Source organism: Sarcophilus harrisii, chromosome 1 (assembly GCF_902635505.1).
Source record: "Sarcophilus harrisii chromosome 1, mSarHar1.11, whole genome shotgun sequence".
NCBI lineage: Eukaryota > Metazoa > Chordata > Mammalia > Dasyuromorphia > Dasyuridae > Sarcophilus > Sarcophilus harrisii.
This window is the reverse complement of record NC_045426.1, coordinates 23,553,076-23,579,151: the sequence shown is the minus strand read 5'-3', so window position 1 is coordinate 23,579,151 and position 26,076 is coordinate 23,553,076. Positions and strand designations below refer to the sequence as shown.

Sequence of the window (26,076 nt, the reverse complement as noted above, 5' to 3'; positions counted from 1 at the left end):
TTTTTTTTTTTTTTTTTTTTTTTTTAAGGCTTTCAGCTTTTAAGACTAAACCTAATTTGATATTTTTGTAGTTCTATAACAGTTCTAATATTTTGTGACATTTTGTATTGTGACACTATAGATGAAATTGTCATCGGACTGACACCCTGTACTGTTTATTCCTTAATTACAACTGTTAACACTGCAGAGAAGCGTGCTAATCTGCCATCACATAGTATGAAAACAACGTTATTGTTACAAACACCAACACCCACTCAACAGGATATTTCCAAGATGGCAGTTTATAGAAACTTATCAGCATAATGGACATTTCACTATAAAGTTGTTTTTTTGGAAACTCATGCTATTGTATTATTTAAACGTGAGCCAAGTTAAAATGAAAATGATCAAAGAATAATTTAAGTAAAACGTAGATTCTCATTAGGAGGAATTCCTTGTGTGGCTATTGGTCCTTGTGCTTGTGGGATCTAAAAATTAGGGAGTCCGATCTCACTCTAGCCACTGACACTCTATGCAGTGTTGGAATGAGTTTTAAAGCTATATTGTTTAGGAATTATGAATGGATGCTTCACTGAAAACTCAAGGAAAGGAAAGAGAGTTAAAAGATGAAGAGAGAGAAGAGCCCATTACTCTCCTCAGTAACGAAGGCAATCCTCAGAAAACCAAGTAAAAATCCTATTAGAATCTCTTATTCTAACAGGTGTATTTGAAATACTTCTAACTCCCTCCAGTAAAAAGAAGAACTAGCTAGATTCTGATAATGGTTTTAGCCTTTGGCCTTTACGGCCCAGTTCTGTGTATTGACAGATACTTAGAATTGTGAGAACAAAAATGACAATTTAAGTGATGTTTTTGCTTTTTGAAACACCCAAGACAAAGTGATTTGTAGAATGCAAAGAGTATAGATTAGGAACAAGAACATCAACCTTTCCACTGACCTGCTGGCCTATGACCTGATGACACTGAGAGAGGGGTGGTTTTGGCAATTATGCCAAATGGCATTCTTCAAAGCTGGGAGGCTCACACCAAGACAATCTATTCAAAAAGTAAATTGTAGAAAGCATTTGCAAATAAAAGGTATTGGGCAAACCACTAGGTTGTTTTTCTTTTTCTTAGTAGGTAGAAAATAAGTTAGTAATTGTAATAATCACAGCTCTGTCATAAGGGTTATTGAAACAAGACAGGTATGAAATGGATTTAAAAGTGTTTTAAAATGAAATAAGTCACATCAGACACATCTTAACAATTTATTTCAGTTCATCTTCCAAATTTTCTTTTACACTCCTAAAAGTTTAATGAAATAACAGATTAAAAGTAAAAACAATTTTCATCATTCTTTAAAAAGGCTGAAATGTATTTCAATCCTGTTTTGACAAAATTTCCAGTAAATTTTAAAATTCTCCCTATTGTCAAATAGATAGATAACAGAATAGACATTCAGATGAACAAATTCCTTTGCATTTATATGATGTGCAGATACATCTTGCTTTACTAAACAGGTGTTCTATATCAGACCCCCAAGGAGAAATTACATCTTTACTGTGGTTATCTCTCAGTAGCACTTTTGATGTCATTTCCTGCTGGATTTTGATATATAACACCAGTGAGATATTGTGTTCTTCCTAAAAGAAACTGCTCCCACTTTGGGGCTTGTTCTTCTACTAATGCCCAGTAGAGAGTCTGAAAAAAAACAAAACCCAAAAAGGAAAAAAGCAAAACAAGCAATGGAACTTGGCTTTTCAAAACAGTCTAAATGTTTATTCCCTTAAATACAGACACACACTCATACATGCATATATATGTGGAATGCAATCTTCCTACAGAACATTTTATGTTAATTTTAGAAGAAAGCTGGCTACTTACTCCTCAATTTTCAAATTTCTCAGCAAAACCAAAGAGATTGGCAGAAGTTCAAGTTTTTGATTAAGTTTTGTGGTGTTTTGACACGCCCTCTTGTGGCTAACAGTATGATCTGTTATGTGAAACAGTTCTTTGCTTAGAATTTTCAAACCAGTCAATAAACATTTATTTAGTAAGTGCCTATACTATGTGCCAGGCACTGTGCTAAGCTATGGAGATACGAAAAGAGGCAAAAATGGTCCCTATCTGCAGGGAGCTCACAATAAAAATAATCAAGCACAAAATGGCTTTCTAGTAGGACAATCTCATATTAGAATTAGAAAATATAAACTACTGCTTTGAAATTCATTTTTAGAGATATGAAATAATATTAGACAACAAACCATAGTTAGTATGTTATAGCTTAGGAGTCGGGTAAATTCTCTATGGAAAGCCTAGAATCCATTTTTTTTAAATCTTTTAGAAAAACTATTCATTTTACAAATAGCAAGTTTTTCCTATGACTTGAATAATACAAAAATTTCCAAGTCAATCATAAGACTTCCCAGGCAAACAACACTAGCCTCAATAAGCCACTGTGGTCTTTCACAGAAATTGGGCCAATGAGGTTTTACTGACGGTAAACCCAGCAGTCTATACAACACAGACAGGCCCGAGGGGCTTTGCTGAGGCTGTCCGGTTTCTGTTATGGATAGCTAAAAAAGAGCCATATGATAGAGAAAACTTTCTGGGGCATTTTGTTGAGAGAATATCACTCTATCTTTGGGAAAGAACTCCTATGCAGAAATGGCATTGGTGACACACAGTGAGGCACTGAGGCAATTTTAAAATATAAAGTTTTGTAAAAGTAAAATTACAAAGGTAAATTACAAAAGTAAAATTACAAAGGTCTATGCTGTGCAAGGCCAACTAAGGAAAAATGCCAACTGTGGTTTAGGGTTGAGAGTTTATTCATGGCTGGATTAACCATGGTGTATGTGTGAATTCTATACAAATAAGAGTAAGGTATAGAGTTAAACAAAGAAATAGACATGCCCTCAGCCTGTCTATACCATTTTAATCAAAGAACTGCATGCCTGGGGACAAAGTTTTTTAACTCCAGCTTCTAGCTTTCCTTAATATCTTAGATGGTATAAACAACTGAAGGACAACTGAAGAGCGCCCAAATATCAGAGCCTATTTTAACAGACAGAAAAAGAGTATTAAGACAAAGACCATCTTTCCAAGAGAAAAATAACCTCAATCTCTCCAAAACCCTGTAATCAATTCCTTTTCATCATGAACATTTTCATATATCAAATAATGTATGTTTCTGCCAAACTTTCCCCCAATCTGTTCTTGAGCTTCACAGAATATAACACTTAGAAGCCATACTCCATAACAAACATATATTCAGGCCACTTATTAAACTTTCTGTGAAGAGACTGTGAATAGCTATTTTTAAATCCAGCAGAGAGGACACAGATTTCATGTGAAATGCTCATAACGATTTCTATACCATCACCTTAAGATCCAGTCTCTTATTTTCATTTAACAAGACTCTTTATCTAAATAAAATTTCATAAAAAGTAAACAGGACTTTGAAAAATAGATCTTTCACTCACTTAAAATCTGAAATGTCCTTACAGAAGGGTAAGTCTAGAAAGTCTATATATAAATATAGATACACAATAAATGACAGCCTAGATGTAGATGTGTAAAAGTGACCAAGATTCTTACCTGAAGATTAACCATTTCAGGATATGATCGTAAATGTAACTTTTTTTCAAGTTTCTCTTCTAGTGTTCTTATATCCTGTAACAGAAATCAATATTTTAAATAAGAGTATGGGTATACAAATATATAAATGTTTCCTATCTGTACATGATTTGCCAAGGGAAATTCTACTTGCACTGTGGTAATAATATGATGGAAAAATCAGTGTGAGAACTGGATCCTTAACTCGTAATCAGGTAAACAATTACAACCCTGGGAGCCGCACCACAACTTTAAATAGAAAGGCTATTGACCCTTTAGTTTCTAAGAACCTCCACTTGCCTTGGAGTTTCTGATAAAGGGATCCTGGTTTATGGAGTCCTTTAAAACAACTGAAGCTCAGAAACCACACAGCCTCAGACCAGCTCTGAGTCACCCCAAAGCAGCCTGAATGCACACTCATTGCTGTCTTGATGCCCTCTGTGACCCGGATGATACAACTGGAAGATCATATGTGAAAAGAACAGCAATCCAGGTTTTTGTACATGCCCAGGTGAAGCCGGCTCTGCCCACAGTGGTGGGTCTGTCAGCCTGAGATTTCCAAATTCCACGGGCAGAGGGAATGGAATCTGCAGCAGCAGAGGGAGTACAAAACATCAACAAAAGTTGTGGTGAAGAGCTGAAGGATGAGGCACATTAGGAGATTATTTATGGATCAAAACTGAAAATGTAAAGAAGAAATTGTTGCTTCTTAGAAATACAATCTTTCACTTTAGAGTCTTCTAGAAATGACTTCTAGATTCGGGGAGCTGCTAAGTTTCATAATATTCACAGACCTCTGCAGCCTAAAAATCTCTGGAAGTGGCACGCACTCTTCATTTTAAAAAATATTAAGTAACTTTCATTCGATTTTAACTTCTGTATATATAGAGGGTTTTTTTGGTTGTTGTTTTTAACTTATTAAGAGTCTAAAACAATTATAATACCTGAACTTTATTTAGAACTCGGAGAGGTCTTGTCTTGATAATATTTTGACCTAACACCAAATCTGGAGCTAAAACAAGCTGTTTAATACCCTCTCAACTCTGCTGATTTTACCTTTTGCTGCCTACTTCAAAGATCAGCACCTGGGCTCCATTTGCCTACTACTACTAGTCTCAAATTCATGGAGGCTAAAATAAACAAAACAAAAAATAAATCTGTGTCAATTCTCTTAGCTTCTTAAGTTGCTAGAAAAAGGGAAAGTTCTCCGATCTATGAACAAACACTGGAGAAATCTAAGTACAGGGTTGTTGGACAGACGGAGAGGGATGGGAAGGGGCGTGGGAGTGGGGTGTGAAGAAGCCAATGCTGAACAGGAGAAAAAAGAGAGCAGATGGCAGCGGCGGCGGGAGCAGGGAATGGGTGTGAAGAGTAAAAGGGAAAAACAGGAAATTCCCTAAAGGGACTTCCCAAAGTTGTACAACCACTGCTGCACCTGCTGTCTAGAGGAAGGAGATTTAAAGAAGAAAGAGTCAATTTAGGAATAGAAAGCCTCTCAAACAGCTTGCCTGTCCCATATCTGATGGCTGAAAGCTACCGATACTGTGAAGTCAAAATAACAACAGCAACAGAAACCTGATGGGGGCACACTGAGTTTTCATGAGACCTTAATAAAAAATGTTTTATGGCTCCTACAAAGCAAAGACTTACTTAGATTCAGAAATAAAAACATATAACCCTGAGAAATCATAAACTGTGTGACAGACTTATTCCAGGAATAGTTGTTTAAAACTACTTATTAAAATGGCAGGTTTAATTTAATTCAGCCCAACTCAGTGAACATTTATTGAATGTTTCCTATGTGCAAGACACTGAAAATATATAATCTAGTGGGGAGAAACTGAGGAGGAGGGAGTCACTTCTAGCCAGGACAAATAGTGGAAAGCATCATGGAGAGATGTGAAGTTTCTTGGAGAAAGGTCTCTTTCATTTTTGTTTGTGTGCCTAATGTCTGGCTCAGGGTAGGGAACTTAAGTGCATGTGGACTGATCAGAGTAGATGACCCATGAGCTGAGTCCTGAAGAAGAGAAAGGATGTCAAATGGTGGAGCTTTCAGGGCTCCCCCTGGGATGGGGTCCATCTGTACAAATGTCAAAAGCAAGCAGGTGAAAAGAACAGGACAAAATAAGCCATGATGAGTAAGAGAGTAAGAGTTTGGCTAGAGCACCAAGGGTGCATCGAATAGGGTAAAATAAGACAGGGGACTGGACAGTCTGAAATTGGAAGCCCAAGGAGTTTACATGGCTGATTTTTGCACCAGACAAGAGAATTAGACCTGGACTACTTTACCAGCAAAGTGAAAGGTGGATAGCAGTGGAAAGAAAATGAAGGCAGGAAGGAATCTATTAAAACAATCACAATAATTTGCATGAGGAGATTAGGAATCTATTCCAAGGAGATCATTGACAGAAGAAAGGTTTCACTTCACACCAAAACATTTAAAGCAGCACTTTTCCCGGTAACAAAGAATCAGGAAAATGTAAATGCTTATTGTTTGAGAAATAGCTAACAAACTGTAGTATATAAATGTAAAGGAATATTACTATACTATAACAAACAGCCAATATGATGACTGCAAAACAATAGAAATGTGGAAGAACTTCAATGAACATCAAAATACACCATGGAGCAGAACTGGAGGAAATGTCAGTGACATAAAAATAAAAGATGTCAATAAAAGTTCAGATACATAATGCAACATATGTAATGTAATGTAATTTGAGACATACATTAAATAGATAAAGAAACAAAAACCAGTCTGGATGAGGCTGTAAAGGCCTGAACTAGGGCCTATGATGGGAGTGAAAAAGAGACAAAGATCAAGAAATTTTGGAGTGAAAAGCATATGCCAAGTTGCTGGAGATAAAGAACAAGAAAGAGTTAAAAATCCTAGGAGCCTAGACCCAGCTAGAAGAGCACTGGCCATCCCCAAAGTGCTTGGAAGAGCAGCCTCCCTGCCATTACTGGTCTCACACCACTGTGGATTTGCAGCCCTTGGCCTCTGTCCCAGGCACAGCTACTGAAGACCTCCATAGGCCTTGGCCCTGTCAAACGGTTTGACAGAAATAAGGTTTTGTCACTCAAAAGGCCCCTGAAGATGTACTTTTATGTGAAGTTTCTGTTTCTCTGCCCCCATCCTCAGTACTGAGTCTTCCCAATTGCCTTGCCACCACTCCTCAGTGACCACTGAGACTGATCATCTGGCTGGCTGCTAAACTCTAAAGACCCTCCTCCCCTGGAACCCTACCATATGCTCTTCCCTGTGTCCTAAAGACCATTACCCTTTTCATTCACTTCACTAGAAATCTGAGTTGCCTCAAGGCTGTTTCACTTCCATCCCATCAGTATTTCCAGAATTAACACAGTGCTCAGTCCTTACCAAGGACTTTAACAAATCTGTTTTTATCTGCAAACTATTTCTCTGCTGTGCATGTCCCAAGGAGCCACTTCTTTTCTCTGTAGCAGGAAACAAGCAAAATTCAAAGTTGTGACATCTTTGGATTATTTTCCATTCTCTCCAAGCAGAAAGGTAGTAATAGCCAACATTTATATAATGCTTTAAGGTTTGCAAAGTGCTTTCAACTATCTCATCCTCATAATAGTCCTGGGAGAGAAAGTGCCATTTTTATGCCTATTTTACAAATGAGAAGACAGAGACTGTTAAGTGACTTGTCCAGGGTCTCAGGGCGAATTTGAATTCAGGTCCTACAGACTTCAGAACCAGCATTCTTTAATCTTTGTGTTTTTGTTGTTATTACTATGCTTAGTATTCACTGCAAGCTCCAATTTGTTCCAGACTTCAAATTTCCTGGTACTTTTAGAGGAATATCCCACTCCTGCCATTACTCTCAGTGAGGGGTCCTTGCTTCAGGCTTCCATGTTCCTTTTTTTCCTCTCAATTTAAATTGTGCATTCATATCAGGTGGTTAAAGTTCCTGTCCTCAAAAGGAGCTTACATTCCAATGGAAGAGAAAACAGGGACATATAGATGCGGACATCAACTTGACCAAAAGGATAACAGGCAGCCTGGGGAGGAAGCACACCAGTAACTGGGGAAACCCTGTCAAAGGCAGAGCCTGAGGGGTGTCTGAAAGGAAGAGACTCTGAGGCAAGAAGAGAATGTGTTCCAGGCCCAGAAGGCAGTTGATGCAAAGGCCCAGAGCTGGGAGATGGAGACTGAGACCCCTATGGGGAGTCCTTGGTAAGAAGACCAGACGGGGAGGAAGAGGCCAGGTTGTGGAGATTTAGACACCAAACAATTTCTATTGGATTCTAGAAGTAATGGGGAGTCCTTGGAATTTATTGAGAATGACACAGTGAAATCTGCGCTTTCAGAAAAGGCTCTGGTGGCTTGTGGAAGACAAACTGGACCAAGATGAGTTTTGAGCAGAGAGACTGACGAGGCTCTTGCACTGTTCCAGAAGAGTAATGAAAACACAATTTAGGAGGTGACAGTGTGACTGCCCAGGAGTCCTGGGAGAGGCGAGGAACAGAGAGGACATCTGGGTCTGGGAGAGAGGTGGAAGCCTGACTCTCCTGTTGGGAACCTCACTGACCAGGTCCCCCAGAGTCACTGGAATTGTAGAAGGAAGGGACAGACAGCAACTTATGCTTTGGACAGGTTTTTTTTTTGAAATGCCTCCCAGGACCCAGGCCAACAATCTGCTTGGAAGGAGTCAGAAGAGGGAGCAGGGCTCTATGGGCCCTGTCCAGGAGGGGCTGACTCAGCCCGCACCTTGACCATGGTGCTGGCAGATGCAAAGGGCCTAGAGGGAGAGGATGGGACAGGGAAGACCCCAGAGGGAGCCTAAAAGGAGCACCCACCCAAGCTGGCCACTCATCAACCAACTCCAGAGGGAGTGAGTTCAGCGGAGCTTCAAGAGAGCAGAAGCCAGAGAGAAGAGTTCACTTGGGCTTTTCTTGGCAGAGATCTCTGGAGCGGCTTTGTTTCCTTCCCAGCTCACATTACAGACAAGGAAACTGAGGCACACACGGTGAAGGGAACTGTCCAGGATCACCTAGGCATTAAGTGTCTTAAGGCTAGATATGAATTCAGGTCTTCTCGACTCTAAGCTGGCACTGCATCCACTGTCCAGAGTTAATTTAGAGAACAGGAAGAGAAGGCGTGAAGGCACTGCCTGGAGGCAAATTATTTCAAGGCATCTGGCAGAAAAATGGAAGATGGAGATGCACAGACAAGAACTTTGGAAGGGTAGAATCTGGCTCATTTGGTTCATTTTAAAGGATGGCAGAAATTCCAGCCCAGTGGGAGACAGGAGAAATGGGAAGATGGTGAAGATTGGGGGACAGGAATAACAGTGGATCAGCTGGAGAAGATGAGGATGGGTTGGGTGAGCACATAGGCACATTAAAAAAAAATGCATACATATAAATTTAGAGTGAATCCACTCTCTAATTTTTAACTAACTATATTTGGGGAGTAGACTATGGAAACGCATATTATGAATGCAAATACTTAAATATCACTGTGTAGCGACATAGATAAAAATAAGTTTAGAATACCTGGTTCTGATATTTTGATCATCACTTCAATTCATACAATGAATTTTTTATCTGATTATGATTCATTGTCATAGGACTACGAGGTGGCACTGGGCAAATACAGCACTAGTCCTGGAAGCAGGAAAAAAAATCAAATCTAAGTAGCCATTTCTAGCTGTGTGATCCTGGATGAGTCACTTCACTGTCTGCCTCAGTTTCCTCCTCTGTAAAATGAGCTGGAGAAGAATATGGCCAACCATTTCTAGTATCTCTGCCCAGAAAACTCCAAAAAGTCATGAAGAATCAAAAGTGACTCAGCAGGCTTCACTATTGGGAGACTGCTTTATAATAAGGGTTCTTTTTTTCTCTGACTCTGTTGCCTTTTGCTAGAACAAGTCAAACATCACTACTTAGCAAAGGTCCTTGCCCAGCACTTGTGGCTCAGGTCTCTCTCATCATCGGCCCTCCAGCAGTTTTAAAAAGCTCAGCCAGCCATGCTGAGGGAAGGGGAGGAGCTGTTTTAAACAGAGTTCAGTGAACAGTCATGCTCACAACTGTCTTTTGTCTAGATTTGGGCTCAGTCTGTAGGAACAATCCAGGCTTCCACAGCCTCAAAGACAGAGCCACAACTCCCCTTGTCAATATCTGACCCTTTCTGACGGGTTTATTCACTTGCACATGACTTGGGTAGTATCTCTTCTGTCTGCCTGTCCATACACGAGCAGGACAGAAATAAGAGAGACGTGGTCCTTCCCAGAAAGGACAATGAGGCCCGCACCCCAATGATCGGAGAAGGCGAGGACCAAACATTCAGGGGAGAGAGAGGACACTTCGGATCAGGACTCCATCTCAGAGATGGCATTAAACCAGATTTTCCAGATCCCATGGAGGGAAAGTGACCATGAAGTCAGCAAAGAAGGGAAGCCATAGGAGCCTGAGGCTGGAGTCTATTTACTTCTTGGTGACTGTGAGTGAGCAACTTAACCTCTTTCGCTTCTCCCTGTAAAGTGACCCCTTATCTCCTGTCCAGCAGCAAATACATGATGAGGGAAAGTGAAAGGAGATAAAAAGCAACTAGCATTGAACTGCAACTTTAAAATGAGCAAAATGCTACATCTTCATCCTTTCACTCCAGCACTACAAAATATTGTGAAGTGGGCAATATATAGGTATCATTATCTCCGTAACAGAGATGAAGACACTGAGACTCCAATGCAATGATGACCCATGACCACCCAGCTGCTAGGGGTCTGAGTCCCAGGTCTTCCTGTCCCCATTCCAGTAGGTCATGCTTCCTGTCATGAGAGGAGGGCGAAGGAGAGGGGGGCAATCCAATGCACTTTTAGTTTTTAGTTATTACTATACATTACTTTTTCTTCCCCTAGTAAAGAATAAGTTTCTTAAAGCAAACATTTAATCTTATTTGATTGGTTGGTTGACTGCACTGCATGGAGTTGGGGCCCAAATCCTAGAGGCTTAACTGAGGAATTATGATTGTATTCTAAAAATTCTCAATGGCAAGCCATTAAAAACTATGAAGCAGAAGGGACATCATAACAGTTTCAAGGAGATTATTCTGACAAACTTAACAGAACTAGAGTGACATCTTGGACCTAAGAAAATCATGGACAGTGTTCTGGGTTGGACCTGACATAGGCCTGCCTCTTGGTAGTTTAGGTTTGATATTGGAACAAGGTGAAGCAGGCAGAGATAATTCAGTCATTAACAAAAAAAGATTCCTGGGCCACAAAAGCACACAGACATTCAACAAGGATGGGCACAGAGGACACTTTAGATTAATTCAGTGACTGCAGAACCCCCTTGTCTGTGTTGTCCATTGTGACAAAACCTCAGAGAGAAAACTCCCTGAGGCCATCTTATCTTGGGCAAATGGTGAAAAGTCAACATTCTAAGTCTGGTATTAATCAAGTCTTAAAGACAGTCTCAATAACTTTTAAGAAACAAAAAAGCTGACTTGCATTAGGGGACATGTTAACATATTGCCCCTACCAATTCCAAAAGACTCATAATGGAAAGAAAATGCTTTCTACATCCAAAGAATTGATGGAGTCTGAATGCAGATCCACATAAACTATTTTCATTTTATATTTTTACATGTTTTTTCCTTTTGCAAAACTTTTCCAAACTTCTTTTACAACATGACTAATATGGAAATGTTTTACATGGTTGCACATACATAACCTGAATCAAGCTGCTTACCATTTTTGGGAGAGGTAAGAGTTGAGAAAGGAAGGGAGAAAATCTGGAACTCAAATTAATTTTAAAAGTCTTTCCATGCAATTGGAAAAAATAAATTGTTATTTTAAGAAATATTGCTCCTTCTGCAGAAGGGAAGGGGCATTGAAAGATTGTGAAGAATAAGATATAATCAAAAGTTCCCAGAAAGTTAAGAATAAGTAGAGCATAAAATGAGCTCAGCTGGCTGGCTTTTGATCTGTACTGGATGGGATCCCAGACTCATCGCTGTCTAGTCTCAATCGGCTCTTTAGCACATAGGGTCAAGAGGATTCGGGATGGCCTACAACCAGTACCTTCTCTCAAGTCCTGCACTGACCATGGCAGGAAGAAACCCTGGTTTCTCGTAAGCCATGCCAGACAAGTACATGCTTCAGCAAGTTCAAGGGCAGGCTGGAAAGGTTTCCAGGAGACCCCTGACCACTATGTGGACACTGACCAGACTAGTTCAGTTCAGAAAGGTCTACCATCAGCTTGACTTTCATCTATCAAGGCTTGTGAACTATGGCAAATGAGAAAGAAAATAGAACCATTGTTTCTTGAAATATTAAGTTAGAAAGTAATAACTTATATTTGTCTTTTATTACCTCATTTACGTATTTATATTTGCACATGCTGCCTCCTATTGTAGCATGTAAACTCCTTAAAGTAAATCTTATTTTTTTTCTTTTTGCCTTTATGTCCCCAGAGTCAAACACAATGTTCAGCACACAGTAGGTAATTTTTAAGTGGGTCAGGGTGGCCACTGATAGGGATTGATAGGTCTACAATCTAAATACATAAAGTAGATCAAATGTGTTTTTGTTGTCCTTGTCTTTAGAATCTCTTCATATTTATCTGAAACAGGTACACTCCACACACATTGTACTAAGAAATATTCCAATATAAAAACTTAGCCCCAACCTCCCCTCAAGTGCCCTCTGTCCCCAAATTTCTCTTTTCTCTCATTATCAGAACTGGAAGGCCTCTGAGTGTAATATATGATAGGTCAAATTTGGAGTAAAGGCTTGAATATATCTCCTATCTCTAACACAGACAAATAAAATGACCAGGAGCTTCCTAAAGCCTCATTGAGGAGATTCCACATGGGCTGCCATCTGCCTCAGTGAAAGGAGTTTCCACACCACTTGGGTGAGAATTACACCAAATGTGCTATTACTTCTATTTTACAAATGAGGAAACTGAGGCTATAATATAATAAAAATGCACTGGGAGACCTTGGTAAATAACTGAACTCATTTATCTGGGTCCTTGCTATTAATCTACAAAAAGAAAACATTGGGCAAAATTACCTTAAGAATCCTTTTCAGTTTTAAGATTCTATGTGTCTCTGAAAAGACTTAATTTTACTTATATGACTGGGAAAGATCAATGCCAGATAAACCTAGTGGACAATTCATTTTTGAGTCCCTTTGCAGTCACTCCATTGCTTCACCAATGGGAACAATTTCATGAGAAGCAACTGATAGCCTACTGATGATCTGTGCTAGAGATGCCATTCCATGACCTCAGAATCTCAAACATCATTATGGCTTGTTAATATTTCTTGTGAGATGGACCACTTAATGGTCCATTCCTTTGAACCACTACCATCATATCACCTATTTTCTCACATCTTAAAAAACTCCTGTCTCTCCATCCACAAATTCATTTTTCATTCAGATATTACAAGAAGGTTCATTTAACATGTATGCACAATACTACTATCCTGTGATTCTAATTCTTCCTACCGCCCAGTCATCTATCAGAATATCAATACAGTCATTTTAACATCTTCCTCAATGCACTTAATCAAATGAAATAAATGCTTATTCCATTCTATGCTAAGCAACACACACACACACACACACACACACACACACACACACACTCTTACTCTCTCTTTCTCTCTCTCCCCTTTCCCCTAATCCTGCCACTGGCTTTCCATCATGTACTCTGGGAACATTAATAAACATAATAGTGCCTGATAACGATGGCAAAGTTCCTGAGAGTTCTCATAACTGTTGTAGCTTTTTAAAATAAGTTCATGTTGTCAGCCTTTCCAGTCTCATAATCATGTCTAAGAGGAAATATTAGTGATCTCTGAATTAGGATTCCAGCTCCAGTTTCTTACTGAAAAGGGACTGACCCTCACCTTCCTTAGCTATGGTTTCCCTCTTTATGCATGGACATCCCCTATTATAATGGAAGCTCTCCAGGGGCTTGCGTTTGTGTCCCAAGGGCCTAGAAGAGTAGTCATTTAAGAAGGGCTTACACTGTGGCTTTAAAGCTTTTTAACATTTTGTTAGTACTCCAATTTCATTCTCTAAACAGCTCTGCCCCTTTGGGGTCACATAGAATCTGGTCTTATTCCATGTGTACAATCATATTCCCCACTACTCTCCCACAGGACAAGTCCTCCTGGGCCCAGCAAGTTCACAGTTGGGAGGCCTCCATCTGAGCCCTGCTGCTTCCTCCAGGGAGTTTCCCGATTGTACGAGCTCCTTAAGCCAGGATTCCACAGCACAGACTCCCTGTGCACTCTAAGCTGCTCACACACTTGACCACCTATGCACACAGTGTCTTAAACTGTTTCCTGATTACTCCATGTCTGATTTTATAAACTGTGTAGTCTTACACAGCATTTGTTTCCCCACTGAGCTGAGCACATAGGACACATTCAATAAATACTTGCTGACTAATAGGAAACTCTGGAATAAACTGAGTCCACTTGAAGATTAAACACCACTTTGGCAGGCTGTTACTAGTGGCTAGAACACAAGCCTGCCAATTTGGGTAAGTTTTTTTTTTTTCCTTTTTGACATTTCATGACAGAAATTCAGATTATCATATATTTTCCATTTTAAAATAAACAGTGCAAACATTATTGGCAAGGAAGACATATGGTAAACTAAGATGCTTTAGTAGCACTGTGGCTGTGACTCTTAAATTGTTGTGGCCCAAACCACTAGAAGCTAAAAAGTAACTGTCTCAGAAGGGAAGACGACAGTGACATTGGGAACTTCAATTGTCTCTGAAAATGCTGAAAATTACAAAACTCAAAGCTTTACTTTATAACTAAAAAGGTGAATATTGCCTAATAAATATGACTATCATGGAATCTTCTGAGAAGGTGGATGTGAACATAGGAAGCTGAGCTGGAGGACAAAGGAAATCATGAAGAGAAGGACATTGTGGAAAACAGTTGAAGATTCCATGGATGTGATTTTTCTCCACATGGGTGGACTGGAAGATGAAGTGAGGGGACTCCTGGATGAATGCAGCCTCAAGCCACTTTCAAAGTCAATGAAAACCTCTTGGGGATGTTTCTAAGTAGGGCATAGTGTATGTACTGTCTTTACTTTTGTAAAAGAGAACTTTACAGAGCTTGAATCAGATGCCATTACTGCTCTGCAACAAGAGATGTAAATGTGGGACATGGTCTGAAATCTTATCTTATACATAAAACTAATTTTGAAGTCATTTCCACATGTAGACAATAATTTAAAATAATTTCCTTAAATATATTTGTTTTCTTATCTCAGTGAGTAAAAAATAAAAAAAATTGTACTTATCTGTCAAAATTAATTAAATGATATTTGTAAAAGCTTATCTGTTTCTCAGCAAAAATAATTTTAAAAATTCATTATTTAATTCATTTTAAAATGTAATAGTCCCAAAGACGGTTTCAGAAAATGTACAAACCAACTACACCCATGTCATGTAACTTACGTTTAAAAGGCTCTTATTCCTTTTATAGGCTAGCTTAGCTGCTTTTATGTGAGATGCCTTTTTTTCAGTCTTCTGACCAATGTGATCATTTTCCATTTCTTGAAGTAACAATAATCTTTGTGCTAGTCTAAAAAAAAAAAAAAAAAGATCAACAGGCATAGATAAGTACATTAAATAAATGCCATAAAAACCTTTTTCTTTCATTGTCTTCTAAATTTATTTAAAAAAATTTAAACTACTTTTTATTTAAAACTCTCATGATATTGTAGGACAATGGCAATGTATTCCAATATGACTTTTTAGGTCAATCTGGAGAAAATGCTTTTATTTTCATTATCATATCCCTCATGTGTAATTTATATACAAGATTGTGTTTTCCTACTCCCTCTTTCATCTTGCGCGATTATTTTGGAATTTTAAGGACATGTTTTAATTTTGAGTGAAAATATATACTGTAATACATATCTTTATGTACACATACATACTTATATATACCTCAACACACACATACATAACATTGATTTTTAACTTGCTATATGAAACCTTCTGTTTAACACTTCAGTACCCCCTGAATCTGATGTTACACATTTAGAATTGTGCTAAACTTCCATATGTTTGAAGAAGCAATAAAAACATTTTTCTCCTTTTTCTAGAAGATGATGGGTACAGGATATATGTGTGTGTATGTATATGTGAGTATATGTATACATATATACAACTAAGATGTTTATACAGAAGAAAAACTTTAAAAGCAGGGTTACAAAAAATTAGAGACAAAACACTTTCTATATCGTATATAAAAACTATACACATATATGAAGATTTCTCATTGGCAATATATTATTTCAGAAGTAATTAATAATTCAACCTTCTGTTATTAATAGTAAGCAAATTGTGGTAACTAAAACTAATGACTGAAATGTTATGTAACAAATAGAATAAAAGATTTCCAAACACGTGACCATAATCTTTAATTAGAAAGCTCTCAGGATCAGAATAAGACTCCAGAACTTTACGGCATAAGGTCTTCCAATAATAGTGGAATTGAAAACGTACTTTAAGGTTTATAAAGCACTTTACAAATGACATCTCATTTAAGCCCCACCACAATACAGAGACAAACATAGAAGAAGTATTTTTAACTCAATTTCACAGATGCAGAAGCTAAGGGTCAAAGTGGCCAGGAGACTTGCCTGTAGTCACACAGCTAATAAGCATCAGAGGCAAGATGGGAGCCTGACTTAAAGTATACCAGGTCTAACCACTAGGGCTGTGGCGCAGGTCGAGGGGAAGAGGGGGATGAGGTGAATGGTGATCATGATTTAAAGTAAATGACACAAATGTAATTTGTCCTTTTAATATCTCTAATTTTCAAGAGCCTGTAATATGTATTTCCACTCAATCTGTTAATGTAAGTCAGAAAAAGCAGGACTGAACATTTTCTGTCATATAAAATCTTCCAATGCATGCAAAATAATTAAATAAAACTAATACAATTTATATATTCCAAAATGCCTTTAAAATTCTTACATTTCTTCATGTTTTTTAGTAAGTCGAACTTCTTTGGCAAAATAAGCCATCCCCTTTCCTTCAGCCAGCCCTTCTTGGTGTTGTTGGAAGCTTTCTGTTACAGTTAAAGAAACAAAAACAAAACCGATGGCAGTGTAAAATTACTTCTCAAAGCTACAACAGGTAGTAAGCTCAGAAGCAGCGGACATCTGGAATACTGCCAACATACATGTTCTTTCAAAACAGAGATCGTGCCATATGAAAAAAAGTACCCATCACTAGAGAAGTAGAACAGACATTAAGAAATGTGTCAGCTCCTAGAATGTACTCACACTGATGAAAACAAATCTTTCTTGTGTGGCTCCCACTTTCTTCCAATGTTTAACTTTTTTTTTTTTAAAGAAAAATTCACAAGATAGAGTTACAAGGATTTTATCAAGTTGTTGAAAAATGTATTAAAAAACCTACTTAGTTTAAATTAAGTATAACATTCTTAGAAAACAACAAAAATTTTAAAAAGGAGTCTACAATGAGAATAAGCTTAAGCTTTGTGTCTAAATATCTAGGTTTTTTGTAGTTGTTGTTTTTTAAGATGAGACAGATATTAACATATCATCATCTTTTTTTCAAACACAAAAATACTAATTCAGATGAGTAGTATACTACATTCCAAACAGAATAAATGGTAAGTTATGTCATTCGTTAGGATGGAGTCATTCGTTAGGATGGACAAGTTCCCTGCACCCACATCCTGGATGCTTAACTATATCTTTGAGAAGGAAGTTTACAAAGAATTGATTTCATTGATAGGAGGCCTGCTGTGCCATCACACTATCTAGACCCAGCATGGTTCAATAGTTGTCTTTAGTTCTTGAAGAGGACCAGAATGACATCACTATATTTGTGGGTCCGACTGTGGCTGATCAGACCAATACGAGCTCAGAATGCTCTGCCCCAGGTTGGACACAAATTGTCCCTCTGAACGTTGGGGGTGGACTCCCTGAATTTTATGCATCTCATGTTTCTTCTGAGCTAATTCAATTCTGCCTTGTTCCTAGAGCACAGCCCCTTCTCCGATGATGGCATGCCATGCCGGGCCATCCTGCCCCAGTGTCTCCTACAATATACAATCAATTCTAAAGTTCTTCAGAGAGACCTTGAGAGTACCCTCCTATCACTTTTTATGAACACCCTGTGAGTGTTTGCTCTGTGTGAATTCACCATAAAATAATCTTTCTGGCAAGCCTTCATTTGGTGTTTGAAAAACGTGGCCTCCCAACAGGAGCTGTGTCTCTGCAGCAGAGTGGGAGTGCTTAGCAGTTTAGATGGAGAAAGGACCTCAGGATCTGGGACCTCATCCTGCCAGGGGAGCTTCAGAATCTTGTCAAGACCATTCAGATGGAAGCGACTCAAGTTCCTGGCCAGGTGCTGGTACCCTGTCCAAATTTCACAGGCATAAACAATGGGGTCACACCACAGCACTGTAGACCTTCAGTTTGGGGGTCAGTCCAATACCTTTCCTCTCCCACACTTCCCTCTGGAGCCTACCAAACACTGAGCCAGCTCTGCCAATGCGTGGGTCCATCTGATTATCAGAGTGGACATCCCTGGAAAGTAGACTGCCAAGGTAAAAGAACTCATCCATAGCATTCACAATGTCACCAATTTGCCGTAACTGATCTGGATCCACATACAGATGGCGTAATGCCGGCGGATGGAGCACCTGGGTTTTCTTGGTAGTGTTATGTCAAAATTAGCACAAACAGCAGAGAACTGATCCACCTTCAGAAGCTGCATTTACCAGCATATCTGTGGGCAGACTAGTACAGAAAGTGACCCGCCAAGGGAGTCAGAAAGGTGCTGACCTTAGACAGTCCCAAAGTCTCTGGGCCCATCGCCTTAGATTATAGGGCTAACCTGCACTGAAAACCAGCCTCATATGGTGGATGGTGTGCTGAATGTAGTCAGGAGTTGATTTTAAATCATACCTTTGACAGGCATTAGCCCTATGGATTCTGTTTCCTTATGTATAAAATGGGGCTGATATTTATGTACCCAACACAAAGTTCAAAAGAAATAATGGATGTCAAAGAATATATATGGGAGGAAAGGGGAGGATCACATCTCCTACTTCTACCCCCTCCCAGACTTTGGGCTTTGAAAACCTTAAACCAGTCTATAAACATATTATCATTAGTATTACTATTATCTTTGGCCAGCTGCTGTTTCCTACTTGTGTGACATTAATGAGGTATTGTTCCTCACTGGTCTTCAGCTCTCTAACCTATAAAATGAAGGGATCTGGGAATAATGTTGAGGGCCTTCTCCAGTTCTTAATTCTGGGAACTTAAGTGCTTCAAATAACCTCAATCAGGGCCCTCCATAACCTGCTAAAGCTAAAGAAGGTGCTAAAACAAGGAAATGGCTGTAATAGAATTACTTCACAGAAAAATACATTGGCTTCACTAGATTAAGAAATCTAAATTAAAGCAGAAAACTTTTCCAGTTCTTCACTTGGGCCAGGATAGGTCTCAGAAGAGGAATCACTAAAGAGTTTAATTTAGGGCAGACCCATTACCAGCCCCAAAGTTACTTTTCTTCATGGCTTCCACACTGGTTTAAAGCAAGGCCAGAAAGAAAAATGTGCTCGTCTCCCATTCATCCCAACCTTCCACTTCCTCCTAAAACACAAGATCATAAATTTAGATCTGGGATAAAAAAAATCAATAGTAAAATAATAATAATAATAATAGCTAATATATAAATAGTGCATACTATGAGCTAGGCACTCTATTAAGTACTTTACAATTATTATCTCATAGAAAATACTAACTATATTCAGAAAAGGAGCTATGGAGTCTGAGTACAGATCCAAGCACTCTAATTTCACTTTTTTTTCCTTAAGTTTTTTCCCTTTCGTTTGGTTTTACAAGCTAATGTGGACGTATGTTTAATATGATTGTACATGTATAATCCATGTAAGATTGACTGTTGTCTTGTGGAGGGGTAGGAGGAAAGGAGGGAAAAAACTCAAAATCTTATAAAAATGAATATTGAAAATTAAAAAGAAAAAGCTAATTAGTATTTCATTTGGTTCACATAAGAGGTGACATTCTTCTTTTACAGATGAGGAAACAAAGGCAAACAGTGACCATTTTCCAATATCACACAGCCAGTTCATTGTCTATGGCTGGATGTGAACTGAGGCTTCCTTGGCTCATCACCCAGCCCTGCAAACCTCTCATCTCAGAATGTTCAGATCTGAAGCCCAGAGAGAAGGGGCCAGCTCCGAATCACTCAGGCTAAGTGTCAAAGCTAACACCTCAGCCAGGACCTTATTCTTGTTGCAGGACACACAACGCTGCAGCCCCCACCTGCTGAAGTCCCCAGGCTGGTCCTGACAGTGCCGGGGATGCAGGCAGTTGAGGCCAGAGGCCCCTGAGGGCAGATCCAGCTCAGTGACCTGCCCCAGATGGGTGCCACCAGCTCTGCCTTCAGGAAGCCACTGAAGACGTGCTGGGAGGCAGCAGGCTAAACCACGCTAGGCCCTGGAGGTGGAGAGACAGGCACCCGTCCTGGCCGGGATGAGATCTGGCACCTGAACCTGGCCGTTAGCGCTCCCAGTTGCAAACTGAGGTCCTGTATCAATGGAACTGCAAGGGGTCTCCGACCTCCAGTCTTTCCCTTTGCAGATGAGGGAGTGAGATGAGGGCACCTCAGGGGTAAGATCTAAGCCTGGGTCCTCTGCAGGAGGATCATGGAGGCCCAGAAAGGCCATGACTTGTTCAGGTCATAGGCCCTGGGGCAGTCTCCCCTGAGCAGGTCTTGTGGACCTGCTGGCTCTGAAGCAGGTCCTTTGGCTCTAATCCAAGACTTTCCACTGAACCACAAGATTCAAATGTTGGTTTAGAAGGAAAACGGGCAGGGAGAGAGGCGGGGATGTCAGAAAGCACTGAACCTCCCAAGAAATGAAGGCCTGTACCTTTTCAAAGTTTCAGTCCTAGAAAAGGTTTTTGGTGTCATGGATGCCTTTTGACCATCTGATGAAACCTAAGCTCAGAATGTTTTTAAGTGCATTTAAAAAAATGTGTAAGATGACAAAGAAAAACTCTTATATTGAAACAGCTGTCAAATGCCAAAAAAACAAAAAGTAAGTTCACAGACCTTAGGTTAAGAATCTGGGAAAGCTGCTTGCAACACCCAAGAAGTTAGTCTTGATGGGGTCACACAGCCAGGCTGTCCCTATCAGACGCCGAGGCTTCCTGACTTCAAGCCCAGCTCCCTATGAACTCTTCTACCAAACAAAAAGGCACCAGATATAATGACAAGATTTGGATTCAAATACCTTAAACACAAGCTGGGTGACTAAGGGAAGGTTATTTTTATGTCTCGGAGCCAAATTCTCTTATGTGGAAAATGAAGCAGATCTATTCACACCAGTAGGGCTATTGAGGGGTGGAAAATGAGAGAATTTCAATCAACACCTGAAACAGATCCTGCCCTCAAGGAGCTTATGGCTTTCAAAGAGGTTGAGAGGGCACTGGACTTGGTATGAGCAAGATCTGGCTTTCAAAACAACTACCTATGTGACCTTGAGCAAATGACTCCTCCTCTCTCTACCTCGGTTTCCTCATCTCCAAATGGGGTGGGACATGATGGTCTCCAAGACACCTTCCAGCTCTCCATCCAGTCTCAGGACAGAGTGCTATGTGACCCTGGGCAGAGGCCATCTCCTCTATACACCCTTTCTCACTGACCACACCGGTGCCCTTCCTTTTCCCACCCTCACATTTCACCAAAAAAATGCAACAGCTCCCACTTATCTCATCCTCACCCCCCGGCCTTCTCCCCCAACTCTCCCTGCCATGGTAAACTCCCCATATACTCCAGCAAGCACACCTCATCTCATTTTCTCCAGCAAATTGCCTTCTATCTTCCCCATTCTCCTTGGGAAGCCCATCCACACATGGTGCCTCCACTTTCTATCCTCTCTCCCAACTCTGGCTTGTAGCCTCATCATTCAAGGGAAATGCTCTCTAGTTACCAACGACCATTTCAGTCTCTTTCAGAAACTTAAAGGACTTCCCCAGTCACAATGAACGTCTGAGGCCAGATCTGAATCTGGGTCCTCCTCGCCCTGCAGCACTTGCCCCACCCACGGGCCCCCTAGCGGCCCCACCAGTGATCACCAGGAGGCCTTTTACCAATCCTCACCCTTCCTGACCTCTGCAGCCTCTTACATGGTCCAGCATCCTTCTCAGGACACTCTCTTCTCTGGTTCTGCTGACGCTGCTCTCTCCCGCTCCCCAGGAGTCCTTCCCATTCTTTCTGGCTACATGTACATCCAGGTTACATCCATAATCACGGTGCCCCCATTTTCTCCCCCTATGTTATTTCACTAGGTGACATCACCCACAGATAACCAATTATCACCTTGACACTGATGATTTTTGGATTCACTGCATCCTAATCCCACTCCTAATCTGCAACGGTGAGTCTCTGAAAGCCTATTTCCACCACATGTCTCACAGATCCCTTGGGCATCACTGCTTCCAGGCCACCTTCCTACCTTTCCTCTCATTCCCATCCTCCAGGAGCCTCAGGCTCGGAGCCTCAACTCACTCCAGACTTCTCTCCTCCCTTTTATACTTCATTCCTTCTAACAGGCACCACAGCTTGTCCTCCTCACCCAAGGTGGCGCCACGGCCTGTCCTCCTCACCCAAGGTGGCGCCACGGCCTGTCCTCCTCACCCAACGTGGCGCCACGGCCTGTCCTCCTCACCCAACGTGGCGCCACAACTTGTCCTCCTCACCCAAGGTGGCGCCACGGCCTGTCCTCCTCACCCAAGGTGGCGCCACAACTTGTTTTCCTCACCCAAGGTGGCGCCACAACTTGTCTTCCTCACCCAAGGTGGCGCCACGGCCTGTCCTCCTCACCCAACGTGGGCTACACCTGTCAATTTCACCCAGCAGCATCCCTCCTGCGCCCCTGCCCGGCCTGGTGCAGACGCTCAGCTCCTCCCCCATGGTGGCGGGAGTCCTGTAGGGAAGGGGATGGGAAGGGGTGCTGGCTGCCTCTCCTCTCCGCTTCCACTCCACTGACTTTCCAGAAGGGCAGTTCTGACCACTCCCTGCAGTCCCCTATAAACACTGGGCCCGGCTTTCCAAGTCTACGCTGAACCTCTCACGACTCAGAAGACTGGAAGGGTGCTAGGGGCGGGACCGGGGCCAGCTCTTTTTGGTAACCGCGGCGCTTAGCGCCCCGTAGGCGCGCAATACACAGGGGTTTCGCAAGTGTGCCTCAGTTTCCTCATCTGTAGGCCTGGGGCCCGGGCTCCACGGCCCCTCCCTGCCCTCGCCACAGGATGCTGCGGACAGAACGAAGCAAAGCTCAGACAGACGCGAGGCGCGGGCGTGCCCCGGCGTCGCCCTACCTCGGCGGGCCCTCCTTCGGGCCTCTACCGGAGGCAGCGGGGCCGGGGCCAAGGTCTCCTCCGACCGCTCCGGCATCGCTCCGGGACGGAGTCGGCTCCCTCTCGGGGATGCGAGACGCCCCCGCCTGCGCCTGCGCGCGCATGTAGCGTGAGAGCGTCCTGACGTGACCACGCCCCTGCCGCACGTCGGTACAAAAAGAACGCGCGCACCGACCTGGCGGCGGAGGCGGCCGCAGGGGGCGCTCCTTATCTCTGGGAGTCAGACCCACCGGGGAGGCGGCGAAGCTCGGCTTCCCCGGGAGGAAGGCACTGAGGCAGAGGGATGCTCAGCAAACCACCCGCTGCCCTAGAGACGGACCTCGAGCTGCCCGCGTCACGCACACAGCCCTCCCCCACGTGTGCAGGGCCCCGCCGCGGCTCCCTGCCCCCTCCCCGCTCTGACAGCGGCCCCGCCTGTTCTTGCCCCCACCCATCCCCCATCCGTGTGCTACCCTCCGCACCCCTACAAACGCCGGGCTCCGCTGCAGCCCGTTTTACAGAGGGGGATAACTGAGGTCGTCTTCTGGGACAGGGACAGGAAGAGACAGAAACAGAGACACAGATGGAGAGAGAAACGAGAATGGAAGTGACCCAGAGAAGCAGTGAGGGAAAGAGAGAGAGAGAGAGACACAGATGGAGAGAGACAGACAGATATGAGTGACAAGAAAGAGAGAGAGATAAGAGAGGGACAGAGACAGAGAGACAAGAGATAGACAAGAGAGGCAGAAAGGGAGAGAGAGAGGAGAGATGGAGAGACCCAAAGGTAGCCAGACAAGAGAGAGAGAAAATTACAGAGACAGGTAAGAGAGAGTGGCAGACCAGAGACAGAGACAAACAGGTAAGAGATGAAAAGACTTGAGAAAGAGATAGAGAGAGGCACAGAGAGCTTCCAGACATTTTCCATGGCACTGTTTATCAGTTCCGGAAGTCCTCCGATCATTCATTGTTCTTTCTTTGTTCCAAGAGGAGAACAAACAGGTCCCCTAGTAACTCTAGCTTTCTCCTGCTAAAAACTCAGAAGGCCTTCCCTCCTTTTTATTTTATTTTATTTTTAATTTAATAGCCTTTTATTTACAGGTTATATGCATGGGTAACTTTACAGCATTAACAATTGCCAAACCTCTTGTTCCAATTTTTCACCTCTACCCCCCCTCCCCTAAATGGCAGGATGACCAGTAGATGTTAAATATATTAAAATATAACTTAGATACACAATAAGTATACATGACCAAAACGTTATTTTGCTGTACAAAAAGAATCAGACTCTGAAATATTGTACAATTAGCTTGTGAAGGAAATCAAAAATGCAGGTGGGCATAAATATAGGGTTAAATTCAATGTAATGGTTTTTAGTCATCTCCAGAGTTCTTTCTCTGGGCGTGGCTAGTTCAGTTCATTACTGCTCCATTGGAACTGATTTGGTTCATCTCATTGCTGAGGATGGCTGGTCCATCGAACTGGTCATCAGATAGTATTGTTGTTAAGTATATAATGATCTCCTGGTCCTGCTATTTCACTCAGCATCAGTTCGTGTAAGTCTCTCCAGGCCTTTCTGAAATTATCCTGTTGGTCATTTCTTACAGAACAGTAATATTCCATAATTTTCATATACCACAATTTATTCAGCCATTTCTCCAACTGTGGACATCCATTCAGTTTCAGTTTTAGCACTACAAACAGGGCTGCCAAACATTCGACATATCAGGTCCCTTTCCCTTCTTTTTAATCTCTTTGGGATATAATCCCAGTAGTAACACTGCTGGATCAAAGGTATCACAGTTTGATAACTTTTGACATAGTTCCAAACTACTCTCCAGAATGGTTGGATTCATTCATAACTCCACCAACAATGCATCAATGTTCCAGTTTTCCGCATCCCCTCCAACAATCATCATTATTTTTTCCTTCATCTTAGCCAATCTGACAGGTGTGTATAATATCTTAGAGTTGTCTTAATTTGCATTTCTCTGATTAATAATGACTTGGAGCATCTTTTCATATGATTAGAAATAGTTTCAATTTCTTCATCTGAGAATTGTCTGTTCATATCCTTTGACCATTTTTCAATTGGAGAATGGTTTGATTTTTTATAAATTAGAGTTAATAATATATATTATATATTTTGGAGATTAGGCCTTTATCAGAACCTTTGACTGTAAAAATATTTTCCCAGTTTATTGCTTCCCTTCTAATCTTGTCTGCATTAGTTTTGTTTGTACAAAAACTTTTCAGTTTGGTATAGTCAAATTTTCTATTTTGTGATCAGTAATGTCTCTAGTTCTTTTTGGTCATAAGTCCTTCCCCTTCCACAGGTCTGAGAGGTAAACTATCCTATGTTCCTCTAATTTATTAATAATTTCATTCTTTATGCCTAGGTCATGAACCCATTTTGACCTTATCTTGGTGTACGGTGTTAAGTGTGGATCAATGCCTAGTTTCTGCCATATCATGTAATGGGCTGAGGTTTGAGTTGATGCACTGAGGTCCCAAGCACGTGCGGCTAAATAGTAATTGGGCTATACTCTATTAATATACATGATTGGATAAAGAATGGTCCCTGCCCACTCTCCGTGCAAGTCCTGATGTTTTATAGGAAATGGCGATTTTGGTGGGTGGAGGCAGAGAAGGACAGGAAAGAAGCTGGGGAGATTGGGCCTGGTTCGAGACTCCGAGCTGCTGGTTGTGTGGCTACTGGTCGAGCTAGCTTCTTGACTCAGCTGCACACATTGCTATCGCCGATTCTCTTCCACCTCCGATCCTTCTTCACTGAGAATAAAGACTGACGATTTTCCCCTAACCTGATTCCTGACTTCTGCTGATTTAAAAATACACGATCTTCACATTTGGCGCCCAAATACCCTCCTCCTAGGACTTCTGATGATCTTTTCCAACACCATGTTGATTTATATTGTTTGCTATTCTGCTACTTGCGTGTACAATTCATGTTTGTTACACCACATCGAGCCTGCACTGACTGAGGGAGGTCATCCCTAATAGCCTCTGCGTTTTGCTATGTGCTTTGTAATAC

The 26,076-nt window shown here is 41.4% G+C and overlaps 1 protein-coding gene across 3 annotated transcripts; it reads right to left on the bottom strand.

The window, feature by feature from the left end:
• On the bottom strand, positions 1-23,162 carry C1H3orf14 (chromosome 1 C3orf14 homolog). 3 transcript variants are annotated; one of them, XM_031953488.1, is made up of 5 exons: positions 23,010-23,153; positions 16,597-16,690; positions 15,067-15,193; positions 3,580-3,654; positions 1-1,035 (listed from the first exon to the last, which is right to left on the bottom strand). In XM_031953488.1, the coding sequence occupies exons 1-5, from the start codon at positions 23,083-23,085 to the stop codon at positions 1,021-1,023; spliced, it is 387 nt and encodes a 128-aa protein (XP_031809348.1). In that variant the 5' UTR covers positions 23,086-23,153; the 3' UTR covers positions 1-1,020. The 3 variants fall into 3 exon arrangements, with proteins under 3 accessions (XP_031809348.1, XP_031809336.1, XP_031809340.1); XM_031953476.1 differs by lacking the exon at positions 1-1,035 and adding an exon at positions 1,234-1,680 and having other exon boundaries at positions 23,010-23,150; XM_031953480.1 differs by lacking the exons at positions 1-1,035; positions 16,597-16,690 and adding an exon at positions 1,234-1,680 and having other exon boundaries at positions 23,010-23,162.
• Positions 23,163-26,076: the final 2,914 nt, after the last annotated feature.